The sequence below is a fragment of the Rhopalosiphum padi genome, chromosome 1, assembly GCF_020882245.1.
Source record: "Rhopalosiphum padi isolate XX-2018 chromosome 1, ASM2088224v1, whole genome shotgun sequence".
Taxonomy (NCBI): domain Eukaryota; kingdom Metazoa; phylum Arthropoda; class Insecta; order Hemiptera; family Aphididae; genus Rhopalosiphum; species Rhopalosiphum padi.
This window is the reverse complement of record NC_083597.1, coordinates 75,483,349-75,501,424: the sequence shown is the minus strand read 5'-3', so window position 1 is coordinate 75,501,424 and position 18,076 is coordinate 75,483,349. Positions and strand designations below refer to the sequence as shown.

General features: G+C 28.1%; 1 protein-coding gene across 1 annotated transcript; it reads left to right on the top strand.

The window, feature by feature from the left end:
• Positions 1 to 7,120: 7,120 nt before the first annotated feature.
• On the top strand, positions 7,121 to 14,556 carry LOC132918106 (uncharacterized). Its single transcript, XM_060979199.1, has 7 exons — positions 7,121 to 7,522; positions 9,772 to 10,969; positions 11,405 to 11,463; positions 11,959 to 12,472; positions 13,314 to 13,468; positions 13,543 to 13,683; positions 14,186 to 14,556. The coding sequence occupies exons 2-7, from the start codon at positions 10,129 to 10,131 to the stop codon at positions 14,345 to 14,347; spliced, it is 1,872 nt and encodes a 623-aa protein (XP_060835182.1). The 5' UTR covers positions 7,121 to 7,522; positions 9,772 to 10,128; the 3' UTR covers positions 14,348 to 14,556.
• The last annotated feature ends 3,520 nt before the right edge of the window (positions 14,557 to 18,076 follow it).

The following is an 18,076-nucleotide window of genomic DNA, read 5'->3' as shown; positions in this document are numbered from 1 at the left end:
GAAGGTTCAATTATAACTAAATAGAGTTTATTCAGCAATAAAACCTGGGCTATATAATGAAAATACTTTATCTATGTATTTTATAAATTTTCAGCAGCTTATAAATTTATGAGAAAAAATAATATTATTTTACCAAGTGTAACATTATATAAATGGCTTAAAGCCCTACAATACGCTACTGATTTTATTCCAGAGTACATGACTCAATTGAAAATTATGTGCAAAACTATGTCATTACAAGAAAGAAAATGTCTAGTAATGATAGATGGAATGTCAATTAAATATTGTTTAAAATCAGTGGTGGACTGGCGAATTAACCACTAGGCCCGTGAGGCTTGAGCCTAGGGTAGCAAATTTGTTATGTTATTTTTTTTAATGACTAATTGTTTATACCAATGCCCTCTTGAAAACTTATTTTTAGTACTTATTCCGACAAAATAGTGGCTATTGCAGAAATCCAACTTGTCGTACGCTACGAAATTGTTTTGCGAGCATATGCTATTATAATGCTTATATGCATTATTAAATTGTGCTTTAGATAAATCGAATTGCTAAGAAGAAGATGACATATTTTTGACTACTGGTGAAACAAAAATACAAACAGGGATAAAAAATCCTAATAACTATAAAGCCAATTAAGAATCAAATAGCCAGTTTTCCAACTTACCGTTTTGTAGTTCGTCTGAACCCACATCAGAAGAACCACAAAATAATTTTACAACTATAGAGAAATGTTTAATAGTGTATTGCACTGGTTATTCGGCGAAGAAATGTTTTGACAAATATCAGTGTATAGAATATTAAAATAATATATTTAAATTAAATAAAAAATGAATAGATAAAACCCAATTATTAGTTTTATAAAAAACATTTAAACATGATGAAAACCCCCCCTGGCTACGCCACTGTCCTTGCTATATCCGACGCCCCGACGGTATTGTATAATATACAATTCTCTATATTCACGATTCGCCGCGTTTAATGTATAAGATGTTTCAACTATTTCTTGAAAAATTATATAATAGATACGTATTATTAATATTTATAGCGCATGCAGGTCAATACCATCGACCACGAACATGTTCATCTAACTATATACAAACGAATCTTTTCTGTTCACTGTTAAGTATAGTCCGGCTATAGGCACATATATAACATTACCTATGTTATTATCGATTTTATTATAGTCATTACTTCGTGAATTACTAATTAGCCATTAGGTAGGTATCGTTTTAGTATTATTTCCTTGATAATATAAAAAAGAAGAAACAATATTTTTTGTGTATAAACTGAAATTTTATTAACATTTTTAACAAAGAAAAAAAAAGGTGGCTTACAGAAAAATACATTTTAAATTTTAAAAATGAATGAAAATAAAACAGGTAGTTCAACGTGTGGCAGCACAAAATTTAACATACGCGCCGCAGTCCTGATATTCTCTCCGTGGATTTCCTATTGCAGTAGCCATCTTATCGTCTGCGTCCGGTGGCCACCGTTAGTCACACGACTCACACGCCACCGAACCCTGAAACCTATTGAGTTTCCGCGGGTCCGACGCCGCCGACGTCCGTATTCCCAATTCGATAAACACACCCCGTGAACTAATAAGTCTCCGCCGCTGACCGTTGTCGTTACGAGTCGTCGGTACCGTCGAAATCGTTTCCCGTGTCGCCGTCATCTGTCGCTTGGCGTGACCTAAGAATCCGGGCGTCTGCACAATCGCCAGTGTCAAGCGCGTCATGGCGACCGCGAGCTCGCTCACGAGACACGACAACCGCAAACTCATCGCGCTGTGGAGTGTGGGTGATCGGATAATCATACCGCCGGACACCGTCTTGCACTTTCTCGTATCCCTCTGTGGCTCTGTCTTTTCGTCGCCATCGTCCTGTCCGATGTCTACGGCTAAGAGGGGCTGGGCTTCGGACGCGCTATTCACATCGGATACAAGTAGGTACATGTATAATTTTAATAATATTTTGTAAATAAAGTTTAAATTTGCTTGTCGTATAATAGATTTATAAGATACTCCTAAAAAAATTAAAAAGTTATAATAAGTAATTAATAATCGATTCTAAAAATAAAACGAAACTCCACGTAAATGACTTAAATACTAGATTACCTATATCGCTATATGGCTATAAAAACGAATTATTTTATATTAAAACTGTATTAATTTGAAAAATACCTATACTTATAGATACTAAAGATAGTAAAAGAATAAGGATTCCTATACTATATTTTGTACCAAATATCAATAATCAATACCTATACATCATAAATAGGCAAATGAAATAAAATGTGTGTAGAATTAAAAAATATTTATGTGACTCACTCGTCTATGTGTGCGGTCAGTTCATGTGTAAAGGCATACTAGAGTCTAGAATAGAAGTAACTTGTCAAAAAGTTTGAAAATATTCAACACCTAACCTAACTTATCTAACCTCAAGAGGTTTTATTACATCACTTACAAAAAAACCAAAAGTATCTGTATACTATCTAGTATCTGTAAAGTAGATATCCGTATTGGCCTTATTTAATAATAATACATCAAATAAAATATAAAAACCAATTGAATAATATAACAAATATATTTAATTGTGATGAAAAATCAGAAAAACAATACTATTTTCATAGATATATACTTACTAATAATATAATATTAAGCATTAAGCATTTGCTTTTATTTTAACTTGCATGCAGTTATAAATTCGAACATTATAAACTATACAGAGTGCTTCAAATAACACTTATTATAATTAACATAATTTTAGTCGATATAAATTCACCTTGTATCATATTTTAAACTATGTGCTTTATCTTTATACCTAGGTATATTATACACGACAAAACAATCGACGGACAAATTTTTTTGTGTGTTTCCACCACGAACGGTGTCCAAGTTGAATCGTGGTTTCCTTGATCTGTGTTCTAGCTCTGCGACTGGTTATTTCAGGATCTAAAAAACGTGCACATAGACCGGTTTTGTTGATCCGTTTACAACTTCGGCCGATACTTGCATAGGTATGCACTCAGATGCAGTTTTTTCTGTTGCACTAAATGTAATATACATATTCGGCATCGAACAATATGGTTTCCTTGTTGGACCTACGAAGTCACCCCTTGCCACGTCGGGTTCGGTCGGACCCACAGAGGCTAGCCTTGCAGTCGATGCCGAAGACGACAATCGGATTTCCATTTCATCACCAGCACCACACATCGCTGCAATATTTGGCATTGATGGCAGATTTGATGCTGCATATATTCTCGTTGTCAAACCAGAAAAATCTCTATTTACTTTTTCGGTCTGATCACATGCAGGCGGAATGGGCATGGTTTGACTGACACCGACAGCATTGCCTACTCGGTTGCAGCAAACGCCGTTCGGATCCCGACGTTAGAATGTTAGATGTAATATTATTTTGCATAATAATGTAGTATAATACACATTACACATAGTTTATAATATACAGTTTAACGATAAATGTATGCTGAATACTTTTAGAACAGAATATGTTATTCGATGTATTCTTCTAGCAACAACGTAGCAATAATAAACTGTGCGACAGAAACGAATATATGTATTTCAACCCTATACATATAGTTGTCAATAGCAGCAGCCAGAAATAGATATTTATATAGTTTATTTGTATATTTGTTTCTAAATTTGCAAAAAAAGCATATTTAATTTGAATATAACAGTCAAACTTAAAATAATATAACTTAAGTCTAAAAACTCTTTAAAGTAATTAATACTATTTTATATATTAATAAATAATAATGATATACAATTTGTTTATTTACTTACATATTTGTAACATTAAATTATAAGGGGGAGGAAATGGAGGGGCAAAATCGAATGTTGGGGGGCATTTGTTCACCCTGTCACCCGTGTAGTGCCACCCCTGGATACAACACATACCCAATACAACGCGCGTGACGCTTCGCCACACTACCGCGGTAAAACGTCGCCGGCGGGGCGCGCGTTGTAGGGGTGTTGCACCAGGATCAAGACAATAACCGACAAGTTCGCCAAAACTGTTCCTCGCCTCGACACCTTTAGCCGGCAAGACTTCGTGCACCGCAATTTCGGCGTCGCCTCGCGGTCCGCCTTCATCACTTTCAGGCTTTCTCTTTTTCGAAATTATCGTCGGTCTGCAGCAGTGATTCGGACGATGCGTCTCCGCTAGACGACGATTCGCACACCGACCTCAACAGACAACAGTTTCTTCACGACATAAACCATCAAGGCCCGAGGGCTACGCTTTCCAGTCTCGTATCCTTGGTCTGAGCCTCTGAGGACTGAGTTGTTGACAATGGTTGTAATATTATATCTATATTTATATGATAGAATAAGATCCAGTTAGACATCGTTTAATAAAGCTTTTGTGATATTTTTATCTTCGATTGAGGAGGTCATCTTGGTGTTGAAAATGTGGCCGATAAATTTGAAAATCTCAGTACAGCGTCGTTTATTATTAGCCTGCAACTAGGGGGGGACTTAGAGGAGTCTTAGACCCCTCAAAATGTATTTTAGTCCCCCACATTTTTTTGGTTATTTAAAATTTAATAATAATTAAAGTAGGTATAAGATAGTGAGATGCATCTTATATTCTTATGGGTACTTTCCTGATATACGAGACTACCATGATTTTTGACAACATCACAATCCTGTTATTTAAGACTACTAAAATGATTTTCGCGACTACCTAACCTTTATCGCCAAGTTTTTTGATGTAGAAACATCTAAAATGATTATACAACACTAATATTATTACATTTTTTTTTATATATAATTCGTAAATGTAGCCATTATTTATTATTTTATTTGAGGATTTACCATTTTTTACCACTATTATTTTTGTATTTATTATAATTATTATTTTATTGTTTTTAGTGACCGTACACATATGTAGCGTGTGTTGTGTAATACATTATACAAATGATTACTGGGTATTTAAATCCTTTTTATGTAATTCGAATATAGCCATCTCAATAATACCTACTGATTAAAAAAATATCAAAGAATTAAATATGGAGGTGCACTGTACAAATATAAATTTTAAATAAAACTAAGGTAGTCTGTGATAATAGGAAAGTGTGCAAATTTTGGTAGTCTTAAATAACGGGATTGTGGTGTTTCATAAAACAACCGCGGTAGTCTTTTATAACGGAGGTAGTCTTGGGAGGTAGTCGCGAAAATAGCCGTAGTCTCGTATAACAGGAAAGTACCTTCTTATGCAATATTATATAGAGAATTATATTATTATAACAGAATTATTCAAAAGTAAATTGTATAAATATAAAATATTTAAAGATTATTTGACAATATGTAATTTAATAATAATAATTTTATTTAATAAATATTATGCGGGTATGTAGCAGCGACCAATGGCATTGCGGTGGTCACCGTCCAATATTTTAGTTTTATTTTAATGATTAGAGATGGACAAAAAAAAACTTATTTAGTATTTTTAATATAGGTACTGAAAAAACTAAAAAGTATCCGTACTCGTACAATAGTTGTTACTATTAAAATTAAAATAATCCAGACGATCCACCTAATTTTTTGGAAATCATTAAAGTCCCTTAATATTTTAGACTTAGTTGCATCAATGGGCCCAACATTAAGATTTTACGGGCCCGTTTATTTTTCCAAACACTATTATTATTTATTGATGGTTGTAGTAATTGTGTAGTATTATAATAATTTAACAAATATTTCGATTCATATTGTACTCGTTTTAAACTTTTAGGTGGTCTTTTTTATTTTAGTTTTTAGTATAATATTATACTTCATTCAATTTAACTCTAAGGGCAAGTTACCTAACCTAAGGACACATTTTTCCAATAATAAAAAAATTGACTATGACGAACAGTGCATGTATTATTATTATTATAATGTTATGTAATTATGTTATAATTTAATTCATACTGCTAGTATATTATATAATATTATGTATATTTTATTACCATGGCTCAAATAATTTTTTTACTTATCATATTAAAATAAGATATTCGTAAAATTAAATATATCATTAATAATAACATTTATGTCACCCAAATTCTATTTGAATAAACACTTTTTATTGTTGGTAGATACATATATACACTTATTAGATTTGATAAAACAAATTATTACATACAACATTCACTATTCATTATTTATAAATAAAATTATTAGATTATCAAGATGAATTGAAAATGAGTTAATTTGTGGACCTATTGTGACGCTGGCCTATTTGTTTTACACAAATCGTGGTCGAATAGTTGAATGATATACTATCTCATTTCTTTTTCAATGAACTCCATTTTCAAAAGTTTATATGTTTTTATGTTTGCAAGAGTCGAAAATTCTTGTTCACATAAATATGACGTCGAAAAATTCAGTAATACTTTTAGTTTTTTTGCGAATTATAGCGTGCATTTTTTCAACATGAATCCAAAATTCATTTAATGGAACATTTTTGTACTTTGATAAAAGAGTTCGATTGTTTCGTATTTTAGTGAGTTCTTCTTCTTCGAGGCTGAATTCAATTGATCTCATATTATAGTCTGTGAATCTGTGATATTACTAACAGCGCTATATTTTTAATGAAATCGTTTTAAAAAAATATATATATTTCTAATAATTTCACGGCACCCTAAATTTAAGTTCGCAACACTGGTTGGGAACCTCTTGTCAGACTAAACAAAATGTTTTGAGTTAGGCATTTTTGTTATTTATAGCCAGTCTTATATTTAAATGATTTTCCACTAGATAAATAGGAACCAATAAATTACCTATGTTAGTAGTGGTTTCATCTTTTATGTATTTCAACTTAGGTTAAACCATGGTCATTTAGCCATAAATATACCAAAAAGGTATAACGTTCTCAATCGTTCGATAGCCATTTAGCCATGGGTTAAACCTAACCTAAGACCTCCTAACCGGCATCCGCGTCAAGAAGGCGTATGTGGACCCACGAATATTTTTAGCAATACCACAGAAAAGATTAAATACACCACTGGCTATTCCCAATTAACTAAATCTAAAAATAGCACATTTAATAAGTGACTTGTGATCATATCATTATTTTGCGCTGACATCCTCTTAAAGATAATATCTTAAATCATGTTTGTGATTGTGACTGTTAACCGTCGTACTCAAATACACGCCACACGGTAGTTTCATCACTAAATACCAATTTCCAACATTGTCATTGGTCGTTTTGTTTTTGTATAATAGTTATATTAATTCTAGTCGATTTTTAATCGGTCATTTTTCTGTGCTCGAAGCTCGTTGAAGTATTTTGTTTTTATTACGTTTTATACTGTTTTAATCAATCACGCTATCGTATATGGTGCATTGTGCATTTCGTATGGTTACCATTCTTCAATCATCAGTCTAGTAGACATAACATCAAAGACTAATTAGAGTAATTAGACCAAACAACAACTTGTTGTCAACAAGAAGTAACAGATACTTAATGATAATGTTAATTTTTATTTTTTCCCGAAAATTATATTCCGTTTGATTTCATCTGTAAGTATTACATTTGTTTTATAATCATAACAAAATAAGTGTAATGTAATAAATTATAATTAGTATGGTTATATTATTTTTGTGTTGGAAATTTTGAAACGCGTCAATTGTTTAAATCATATATTATATGTACCTACATAATAGTACTTAAAATTAAAATAAATTATGTATGTAGCGATGTTAAATAAAAATTATATTTTTAGGTTAGATATACCTACACATTTTGATTGTTTCACTGGCAAAAAGATTAATATTTAAATATTAATATTATATAATACCTATTAATCAAAAATAATATTTTTTTAATAATATTAAAAATAATGTTTGTAATATACAAACAAATAATACATTAGTTCATTAGTATACACTATGCATCTTACCCTTATTTTGTGCTTATTATTTATGTCTATAGGTATATATATATATATATTTTATTATTTTTATCGATGTGATTAATTGGTGTCTAATGTGTCTATAATTTAAATTTACTTTTTCCTGATCAATTTCATTTGTTGAGAATTGAGATACTTTGTATTACTGGCTCTGGCAGCTATTGAATAGCCATACTTTTTTTTTTATGTTGTGCTTGAGAATTTAAGATGTTTCTATGTATCACCTATGCAGTTATGATACGTTTTAGGTGATATGATTTAAGTCTTGGATTTTTATAATAAAATTTTAATTTTAAAAATGTTTTCATGTTGGTATTATTATAAGTATTTGATATTTTGTGTTATTACAATGAAATTCTAAATGGCTAATTTTTATAGATTATAATTATTGTTGTATAAAATAATGATAATCTTATTACCTACCTTTGTTTAGAACTTAGAAGTGTTTGGGACATACCGAACCGTTATTCTTAATTCAAACTATGTAGTGAATAGTGATTTATATTTATTATTGAATTTGAAATTTGAAAAAAATACTACTATGCTCTATAGGTTCTACTGTCTGGGGGTTTATAGTGTTATTGTATCAATTGGAAAAGCTATATTTTGTCAGAATGTTGTTTTATATTTTGTATTTATATATATTTAGTAAACTCCTCTATTGTTTCTCATTAATCATTATATATTCTAAATTTTCTATTATTTGATCAATGATCATAGTCCATATATGGTGTTCAAAACAACGTAGTATTTTTGTTTGACTATTATCAATTTTTCTCTTTCATAACAGACCCCGTTTTGCATTTGTATGATAGAAATGGTCGAAGATAATTGGAGTACAAGATTGATTGTATTTTTATAAGATAGTAATTTAAACTCATAAATTCCCTAGTGTAAAATATACTTAATTAGTTGTTAACATTTTTAGCTTTATCTCAGTATGCATATTTTTTGTATTTATATTAATTTTTAAATATTTAGTCAGTTACAGCGTGAAAATTGTAATTGTCGATTATTATGTATTAGGTCTGGTGTGTTTCTAGTTCTTCTGTATATGACCCTATTGTTAATTTTCCAAGTATATACTTAAGTGTCGTGATCAGTGGCGTAGTCAGGGGGGTTTTTGGTGTTAATCACCTCCCCTCGACCGTATTTATATCAAAAATATAATAATGTTTATAATATAGGAATACAATCATTTGGTCGTGGTAAAATGTATTCTGTTATGCTGTATTTACACACTACCACGGTTTAAGGTAAACTTTATCTTAAATAGTGCACACAATGTCGTATTATTGCACTCATGCCGATAATATTTACACTACATGATCATATTATGTAATTTATGTTATTGTTAACAATACTATTGTTATTTATATTTTAAATATATTTGTAAAAAAGAAAAAAAATTATTTTAAATAAATATTTAGAAGTTAAATGTATATTATAATTTATTTAAACAATTTATGAGTACATTTCAGAGAGTGTGAAAGCCTTTACTAGTTACATTTTATTACAACCCCTCCCCCCCTAAAAAAAAATTCTGGCTGTGATAAAGTTTGTTATTCTACCAATAATTTCCGTATGTGACTTACCAACCACCATGATATTATCCTTTATATAAGCAGGTATATCTCGTTGCCTAGTAATTCCATATCCCGTCAAACTGGTACAGTTCTTTTGACTTTCTCCAGTTCCAAGTTAAATAAATTTAGAATTATTATATACTTAAAATTGTAGATAATAATAATAATGTATTATTAATCATATATTTTAATTACTAATTAGCATATCTCGATTAATTATTCAATATTAATATTTCCATTTTAATAATTTAAATTTAATTTAAATTTGTAGGATGTTTATCATAGCCACAAAGCTTTGGAAAGCAGTTATTACAACCCTTGGTTATATTGCTGGTGTGATGCCGTCTTTTAATGTTACTTCATTTACATTACTTATGAACATGTGAAGTATTGAAAACACAACAACTAGACAATTTTTATTCACCTGTTACCTGTATTTACCTCTATGATAAAAATTATACTTCTGCACGAGGTGGTATATTTTCATCATTTTCAAGATAAAGTCAAATATCAATTAAGTACTTTTATTTGGAATCTTTTTATTATATAATTCTATAAATACAGCTACACTGTAGTGTGTTAAGAAAATTATGAAAAATTGGTGAATTCCCAAGTTAAGTCACTGAATATGTCTAAATGTGAAGACTGTTTTATATGTAACACAATTGCTCAAATAGATTTACACAATGATATTAGTAAACTATTGGAAGAAGTTGAACAGTGGGATAAGATAGACTCAAAATATAATTCAAATCAGTATAAAAAAATAAATAAATTTGAGTGTCTTGTGTGTTTTTTTAAAACACATGAATTTAATAATTGGAAATGTCATATTATGTCATTATCTCATATGACAAACTGTCACAGAATTGAAAATTTGTATTCATACGTTTGTCAATATAGAGAATGTAAACTATTATTGTATGGACCCCAAAAGACTTTAATTAAACATATGATGGACACACATTCATTTAACGGTGATGTTTCTAGTATTTCTACTTTAATGGCTGAAGTAATGAAACGATATCTTGCAGCCAATCTAAAACCTTTATACTTCTGTTCTCATTGTAGAAAATTTACAGAAACGCCAATTCATACTGATGTTGAATTATTGAACAAAGCAGTAAAAATTCCTATTAAATATTATTGCAGGTTTTGTAATGTTACATTTTTATCTAACCATGACATGATTGATTATCATTTTTTAAGTGTAGAGCATATGACAATCAAGTGCTTTGATGAATTATGCTCAAAAACTAAGATAAACTCAAAACAAAAAATATTATTGGAAGTATTAAATGAAACAAAGAATGGTAATAAAATAAAGAAAAAGGAAAATACAGGAATAAAAAATTTTAGTATGTATAACATACAAACCATAATACCAAATATAATGCAGAATATTCCAGTATCTCAAGAATACTATGATATCAAAAGTGAATACACACAAAATGTAGAATTAAATAAAAGTGAGTTTTATATACAGTTGATTATTTTAACAGTAAACACTTATGGTCTTGAAATGTATTAACATTTTTGAAAATACAATTTTTACATGATTTGAACTTATTTTAAAACTACATTTTTGAAAAAATTATTTTAATTTTACAATTTGTTATTGTTTTTATATTATAAATTTTAATAATTTCTTATTTAGAAGCAGAATATTTTTCTGAAACCCGAAGAAAAGGAACAAGTTATAAATTAGTTAAAGTAGGTGAATATTTAAAATGAAGATAAAATTTAAAAAAGGTTAATATTTTTTGAGATATAAGTGTTTACTATTAAAAGAATCACATAATAAATACAATGAACATTATTTGCTAGTGGTGTAATAATTCATAATTTAGAAATTATTATTTAAATAAATTTGGAAAATTTAGATCTTTAATGTTTGATTTTAGGTCAAAAAAATCTTAGTATTGATGAAACAACATTCTTGGGCAATGGACAAACAGTTAAGGTATTAATATAATTTTATAAATTGTGTTTTATTTTTAAACGGAGAGAATTATTACCATATTCTTATTATATTTTAAAAATCAAACTTTATTTTTTATAAAATGTATTAAAATTTCAATTTTAATCATATATTTCTGATTGAATTATTTTGTTATATTATTACATTTTATTACCTACTACCTACATAGGTAGGTGCATTTAAATTGGTTTTATAATGTATTTAGTTAACTTTGTTTAACTAAACAAACAATACTATTTGTGTAACTAATTTGTTAATAAACATGCCGATTCTGAGCATCTCTATGCAATTCCCTGTCGTAATGGAACTAGGTCTTGATGGCAATATGTTGTATGAGAATGTGTAGAACCGATTTTTGTTGAGTTACAATATGTTCTCTTGCTGGACAGAGTGTAGTAATAGTTCTAATTTTTTGGTCAAGCGTGAAAACTAATTTAATTAACTGAAATAAATTTATTACACATATTTACTTTTCAGAAGCCTCTTATAAACAATAATTTCCTTGAAAAATTGAATGATGATGTACAAAAAAACTGTGACAAGTCTAATAAAAATATGAAGTTACCAAATCACAGTAAACACAGACCACAATACACAAATTATTTTAAACATAAAATTAATTTATTGAAAAAATTGAGACAACATGAAGATCTTATCATGAAAACTTTGTCCTACTATTGTGATGTATGCGATTTTATAGCTGTAGAAAAGTATGTCTGGGATAAACACAATCAATCAGAGCATTCTGTAGATACATCAATAACTTACTGTTCTACATGCTCTATGTTTGTTGGTGAAAATTACCAAGAACACAACCATACATTAGAACACAGTATTTTTTTGAACTTGTTGCAATTATTAAAACCAGTAGAAGTATTAAAGGATAAAACTTCATTAATAAAATTGGTTGAAAGTGGTTCATCAGTTATAAATTCTATAAACCTAGAACAAAAAGAAAAAATTGAGTTAAACAATTTTGATTGTTTTGAAGGTAATAATACAAAAAAAGAAATAATAATATTAGTCAAGAAGTTTCTTATATTTTATTTTATTGGCTTTAATTGTCTATATTGTTAGATAACAAGCATTGTTTAAAATAACACTACATTTTTTATACATTTGTTTTTAAAATTAAAATTTATTATGATTGGAATCAACGTTTGTATCCTTCTGGTAAACAAAAAATAAAAATCCATATACATTTAAATCAGGTGTCAGAAAAAACTATACTAATATAGTCTAATTTAATTTCAAGTTTATAATAAATAGACTATAGTTGATGTGAGTTATTTTCCTATTTGTCAAATTGGTGCTGACATATAGTAAAGTGTGAATTACTCAAATTAGCCTCTTAGTCATACTATGGTCAAGAAACAATCGCACTTAATAATATTTTCTATTCAAACTAATTTTCTTTTTTAAGTATTTAATAGCTGATAAACTTTTTAACAGATGATTATAATTAATTTAATATGATTAGAAGTTTATTTCCAAGATTATTTATAGAATAAGATGAACGCATAATATATTCATATTAAGTATTAACCAACATTATCTCATTAATAATACTTGACTGTCTTAAATTATCATTTGATAATATTTTTTCATTAGGTTTTATAAACATGATCATAATTCATTATATTTATTTGTCTGATATAATTGAAAATTTAATCAAAATAAAATTCTAAATTTATATTGAGCCATTACGATTGATAAGACCAAAATGATACAACTAATGGCGTTATATATTTCAAGTCGATTATAGACTGGTTAACAATTTTTAAAAAATAAATGTTTTGGAACTAGTTAATTTTGATTTATATTTGTTATAGAATCCAAAGATAATAGAAAAAACAATGATTGTTCTTTATTGAAAGAATTGAGTATAAATAAGGATAACCCAATGATTATGGAGGATGGTATATTGTTATTTGATAAATCTGAGAGTATAAATGAACAAGAACAGGATGAGACAAATACCTCAAATGTATTAATTTTATTTATTCACCATTAATATTTGTTGTTGTACTATTAATTATGTACATCATTTTATTATTTAAGGCAACAAAAGTGATTCATAGTGAAATCACAACATCAAATAATCTGATTAACACATTGATAACTATTCCATATCAAGAAAATGTACTCGAGAAGAAGATGCCTGAAAAAATTGATCTTGTAAACGTGTTGACTGATGATTTGGTAAATAATTATATTTATTATTTTACTAAAGAAGTATAAACAAAAATTCTATTACAACCCTCAAACAAAAACAAAAAGATGAATTAAATATAAAGCTTGTATTATTTATATTTTAAAGGTTTAAGAAGGACATTATTAGATGAATGAGGATTAGTATTGGATAAGTTGAGACTGAGAAATATAATTTGTTTTGAAGATGAGTTAATGGTCGAAAGAACAGGATTTTTTATTAATATATTGGAAAAGACATAGTTGAGACTGATTAAACCCAAATTTGAATGATGCATTACATACCAAATTATGTTGTTATAAATTCTTAGTGTATGGCACGGTCTGAAACTATGGGTGAATCTGTTTATTGGGACAAATTTAAAAAAAAAAAATAGTGTAGGATTTTGAAGAATTTTCCATTTAAACTGTGTTTATGAGTTCATACACCATACCAAAATTAAATCTTGACACTAATTATTAATTAATATTATACAATTTTTAATTTTAACAGAATTTTGAAAACAAAAAATTTGGTAAACTTGATGAAGATCAGCTATACGGAGAGTATGTAATACAAAGGCTTAAAAACATCAAAGATATAACTATTAAACAACATGTCAAACTCGAGATAGATAATATATTTTATACTAAAATGAAACAAATGTCACTTTAGAATATAAAATGATGTGTCCATTCAATGTAACAAGTTTTTAAATTTCTATTTATAACTTTTTTTTAACAATGTTATGATTCATATAAAAACAAGAGTTGAATAATTTATGTTTATTTAAAAATATATTAATTTAATTAACCATTCAAGTTAAAAATATTATGATTATAAGATAACAATAAAATGCATTGATTGTGGGTTTTTAAAATAAATTATTATTATTATTATTATTTATAAAAATAATTGTTTTATTCATTACAGTGGACAGACAAACTTTAAAAGTTTAAAATTAGTCATATTCACAATAATTGTGTACAAATGTAAGAAGTATAATAGGTACTCAATATAGTACAGTGTTCTTTTGACATACCTAGTACATAAGTCACATTGGGTCAAAACCATGACTTATAGTTAACCATCACCCATCTGGGAATGGAACTGGCCATACGGTGTCGTTATTAAGAATTTGTTGCCGATTTCGTTGAAATTTGAGGAGGAGATATTAATTTTTAAATTATATATATCATTTAGTATACATGTTATAATTAACCTTTAAGTATTAAAAAGTTAAATTAGTCATGTGCCAGTATAGTATACGACGCTTTACGGTTTATGAAAATGGCTTGATCTAGTTTATTTGAAAATTGGTTGTTGTCCTCTGATTTCCTTGACTGATCAATGAAAAATATCTCATCAACTTATTTATGGTTAAATTGGGAAGTCATCCTCCTTGATATTAATTATAGCAAGAATTTTTAATATTTGATTAGGTAGGTACCTAATATGTATATTACTATATTAGTAATACGAACTCAGACTAACTTTATTTTAATTTAACAAATGAACCAAAATGAATTAGCAATTATTTATTTTAGCTAAATTTAGTTTCTTTCTTATATTTAATAGGTGTGTAGGTGTGAAACATGTTTCAATCTTCATAACAAAACCAAGTCATTCTTTGGTCTTTATACGTATTCAATTAAGTAGTATGAATAGTGCGAGTCAGTAGGTAATACTATAATATTGTATATTATATGTATTTAATACACGTTTTTAAATGTTTTTCTTGATAGTAGTGATACATTTTTTTTTAACAAAACAAAAAAACGATATACTTCTTATTTTTAGAAATTAATTTAACTATCTATCTAATGGTTTGCTAACACAATACGTCAAATTGGAAATTATTTTCATATCATAAATTGTTCTGACTAGTGAGTACCGTCGACGCACCATAAAAATGCAACATCAGGGTCAAAATTTCAAAAAGCAATAGTTACAAAAACAATTAAAAAATAATTGTTTGTACCAGACCGGAGTTGTTTATAATACTTAAAAAAAAACTCATTCTGGGCGTATTAACTATATTGACTCTATGACAACTGGTAGACACAATATGTACGATGTACCTACCTACCTATGTGACGCGCACACGTGTTACATGTAGGTATATATTTTAACTATTGCCATTTTATTGTCTCGAGCCGTTTAATATCGCATTTTATTTTATTTCTTAGCCATGGCTCACAAGCTCACACAAATAATGTTATAAGGACGCAACCGGTTTCCCGCAGTGGCTGCTATGTCCGAATAACGACGCCAATGAATTCCACACTCTCCGCGCCCTATTATAACCACCTAATCTAACCGTCGCATGTTTAAGTATGTAAGTACCTATATACTCGCACACTTGGCACAGACTTGCAGTCGGCGACCTTGGCCGGTAGGTATATAGAAAAGAAGATGTATAAAAAATTTTTTTTCTTAAATCCATTATAATTAACTGGCATGGGTCGATGAAAAAAAAAGAGTATAATACATATATTATTTAAAATACACATTATTTGCCGAACGATGCAATGCGACTCGATTTTCATTGTCCGTTTCTACGGGTTTATAGTTGTTATTAATTTATTATGTCATACGTATATAAATGTATAATATAGGTTGGTACGTAAAGAATATTGACATTTTATACGTTTTTTCTTTTATACCATCCTAAATGTTTGGAAAATACAGGTTGCTGATTTGATGCGTATCAACAGTGGAAATCAGCCGTCGACTTAAAAAGTTATAGCTATTTAACGTAGATTGCAGTAGGTTGCCCACATTTAGCTTCTTACAATATAATATTTTCTCACATTTATTGTAGACAGTTTATATCTACTATAGTTTAGGGGTCACTAATTAATATTTTTGAAGGGCCACATTAGGAATCTGAACATTGTTTGCGGGCCATCAAAATTCTAAGTTTATATTTACATTATTTAAAAACCAATAATACTTAACAAAAAATAATAATTTACAACAATATTATAATGTAGTATGTGTTGTTTATCCTTTGTTGGCGGGCCGCTATTAGGTGACCCATGCCATAGTCCATAATATATATTGGGCTTACGTTTTCATTTATATTTTATTATATTATTTTTAAATTTTAAGAATTTGGTTGCTATTAAATATTACTTTTTTGATAAAATAAAACGTTTGATGAAAGATCAAACTTTTTTGTTTGTTTTTATTTTTTACGAGCTCGACTTTTATGGTTCGAAAACATTGATTTAGATCAGGCGTTTTAGATAGGCAAATTAACCGTAAATTTCATAGTAAACTTCAAATCGTTTGCTATTTTGGATATAGCATGAACCTTGTAAATATTTTTTTATACAATATTATTATGTAGCAACTAATGATCAGTAATATTAGTTTGGCACTAATTCAACTATATTGACTATGCGTAGCTTATACAATTAAACAAGAAGTTCGAAAATAATGTAAATATATTTTTGTTTATTGTTTGGAATGTATTTAGATTTGATTAATATATTCTAATATTGTATTTTATACGCATAATTTTTATTTATTATGACATTATGTAATATTTAATTATAATATTTATCTTAATAATTTATACGTCGCTAAATACCGCACATAGTTTGTTAATATATACCTAACGTTGTCATAATATTTACACGAAAAACATAATAATTTCGAAACATTCTTTAAAATTCGAACTAAATTTCTACTATAAATAGCAATAAAGATCGTTGAGACAAATATTCACTAGTTATCGTAATCAATATTATAGATAGAAAATGTAGAATTATATAGACTTAAAAGTTGTATTTTGAATCTCATAAGTTACAATGTAGATGCTCATAGTTATAAGTTTATAACTATAAATAGGTAGGCATACCATTGTCCATTTGCAGTTTGTACGTACATTATTTTATCTTAAATCGGGTTACGGCGTTACATAATTAAGTTATAAAAATATGAAACTTTATGATTTTATTACTATATTGTCTATATTGCTATAAAATACCTTATTTGTTATTACTTACTTAGTTACTTGTTTAATTGTATTTGTAATATATTGTTAATTGTTACGCTTACTTAAAACTGCTATTAACCCTTTTGTTAGATCTTATACTAATCTGTTTTAAATCTACCTCAATATAAATGTAGTACCGAGTCCTTAATTGTATTTGCATAAGTTTATTTTATCTATAATCTACTGTGCATATTTTCAATTATTTAATAAAAATAGATACGCTCAAGCCAAATTATGTTGTCTTCATAAGTCTTAAATATTATTTACTATTATTCATTTGACCTATCTATGGTAAAATTATTTAAATTTCGTTTCGAATCAAATTTCTATATGCCTAAATATAATATTATGTATAATTTATAATGTTTTTTCATGACTATTAAAACTTTTAAACTATT

What these genes read in the sequence shown, in the direction of transcription:
- LOC132918106 (XM_060979199.1), top strand. Translation starts at nt 10,129, where the DNA reads ATGTCTAAATGTGAAGACTGTTTTATATGTAACACAATTGCTCAAATA. An exon ending in ATGAGACAAATACCTCAAAT is followed by an intron (nt 13,469 to 13,542) that starts GTATTAATTTTA and finishes TTATTATTTAAG; the next exon opens with GCAACAAAAGTGATTCATAG. An exon ending in ACGTGTTGACTGATGATTTG is followed by an intron (nt 13,684 to 14,185) that starts GTAAATAATTAT and finishes TAATTTTAACAG; the next exon opens with AATTTTGAAAACAAAAAATT.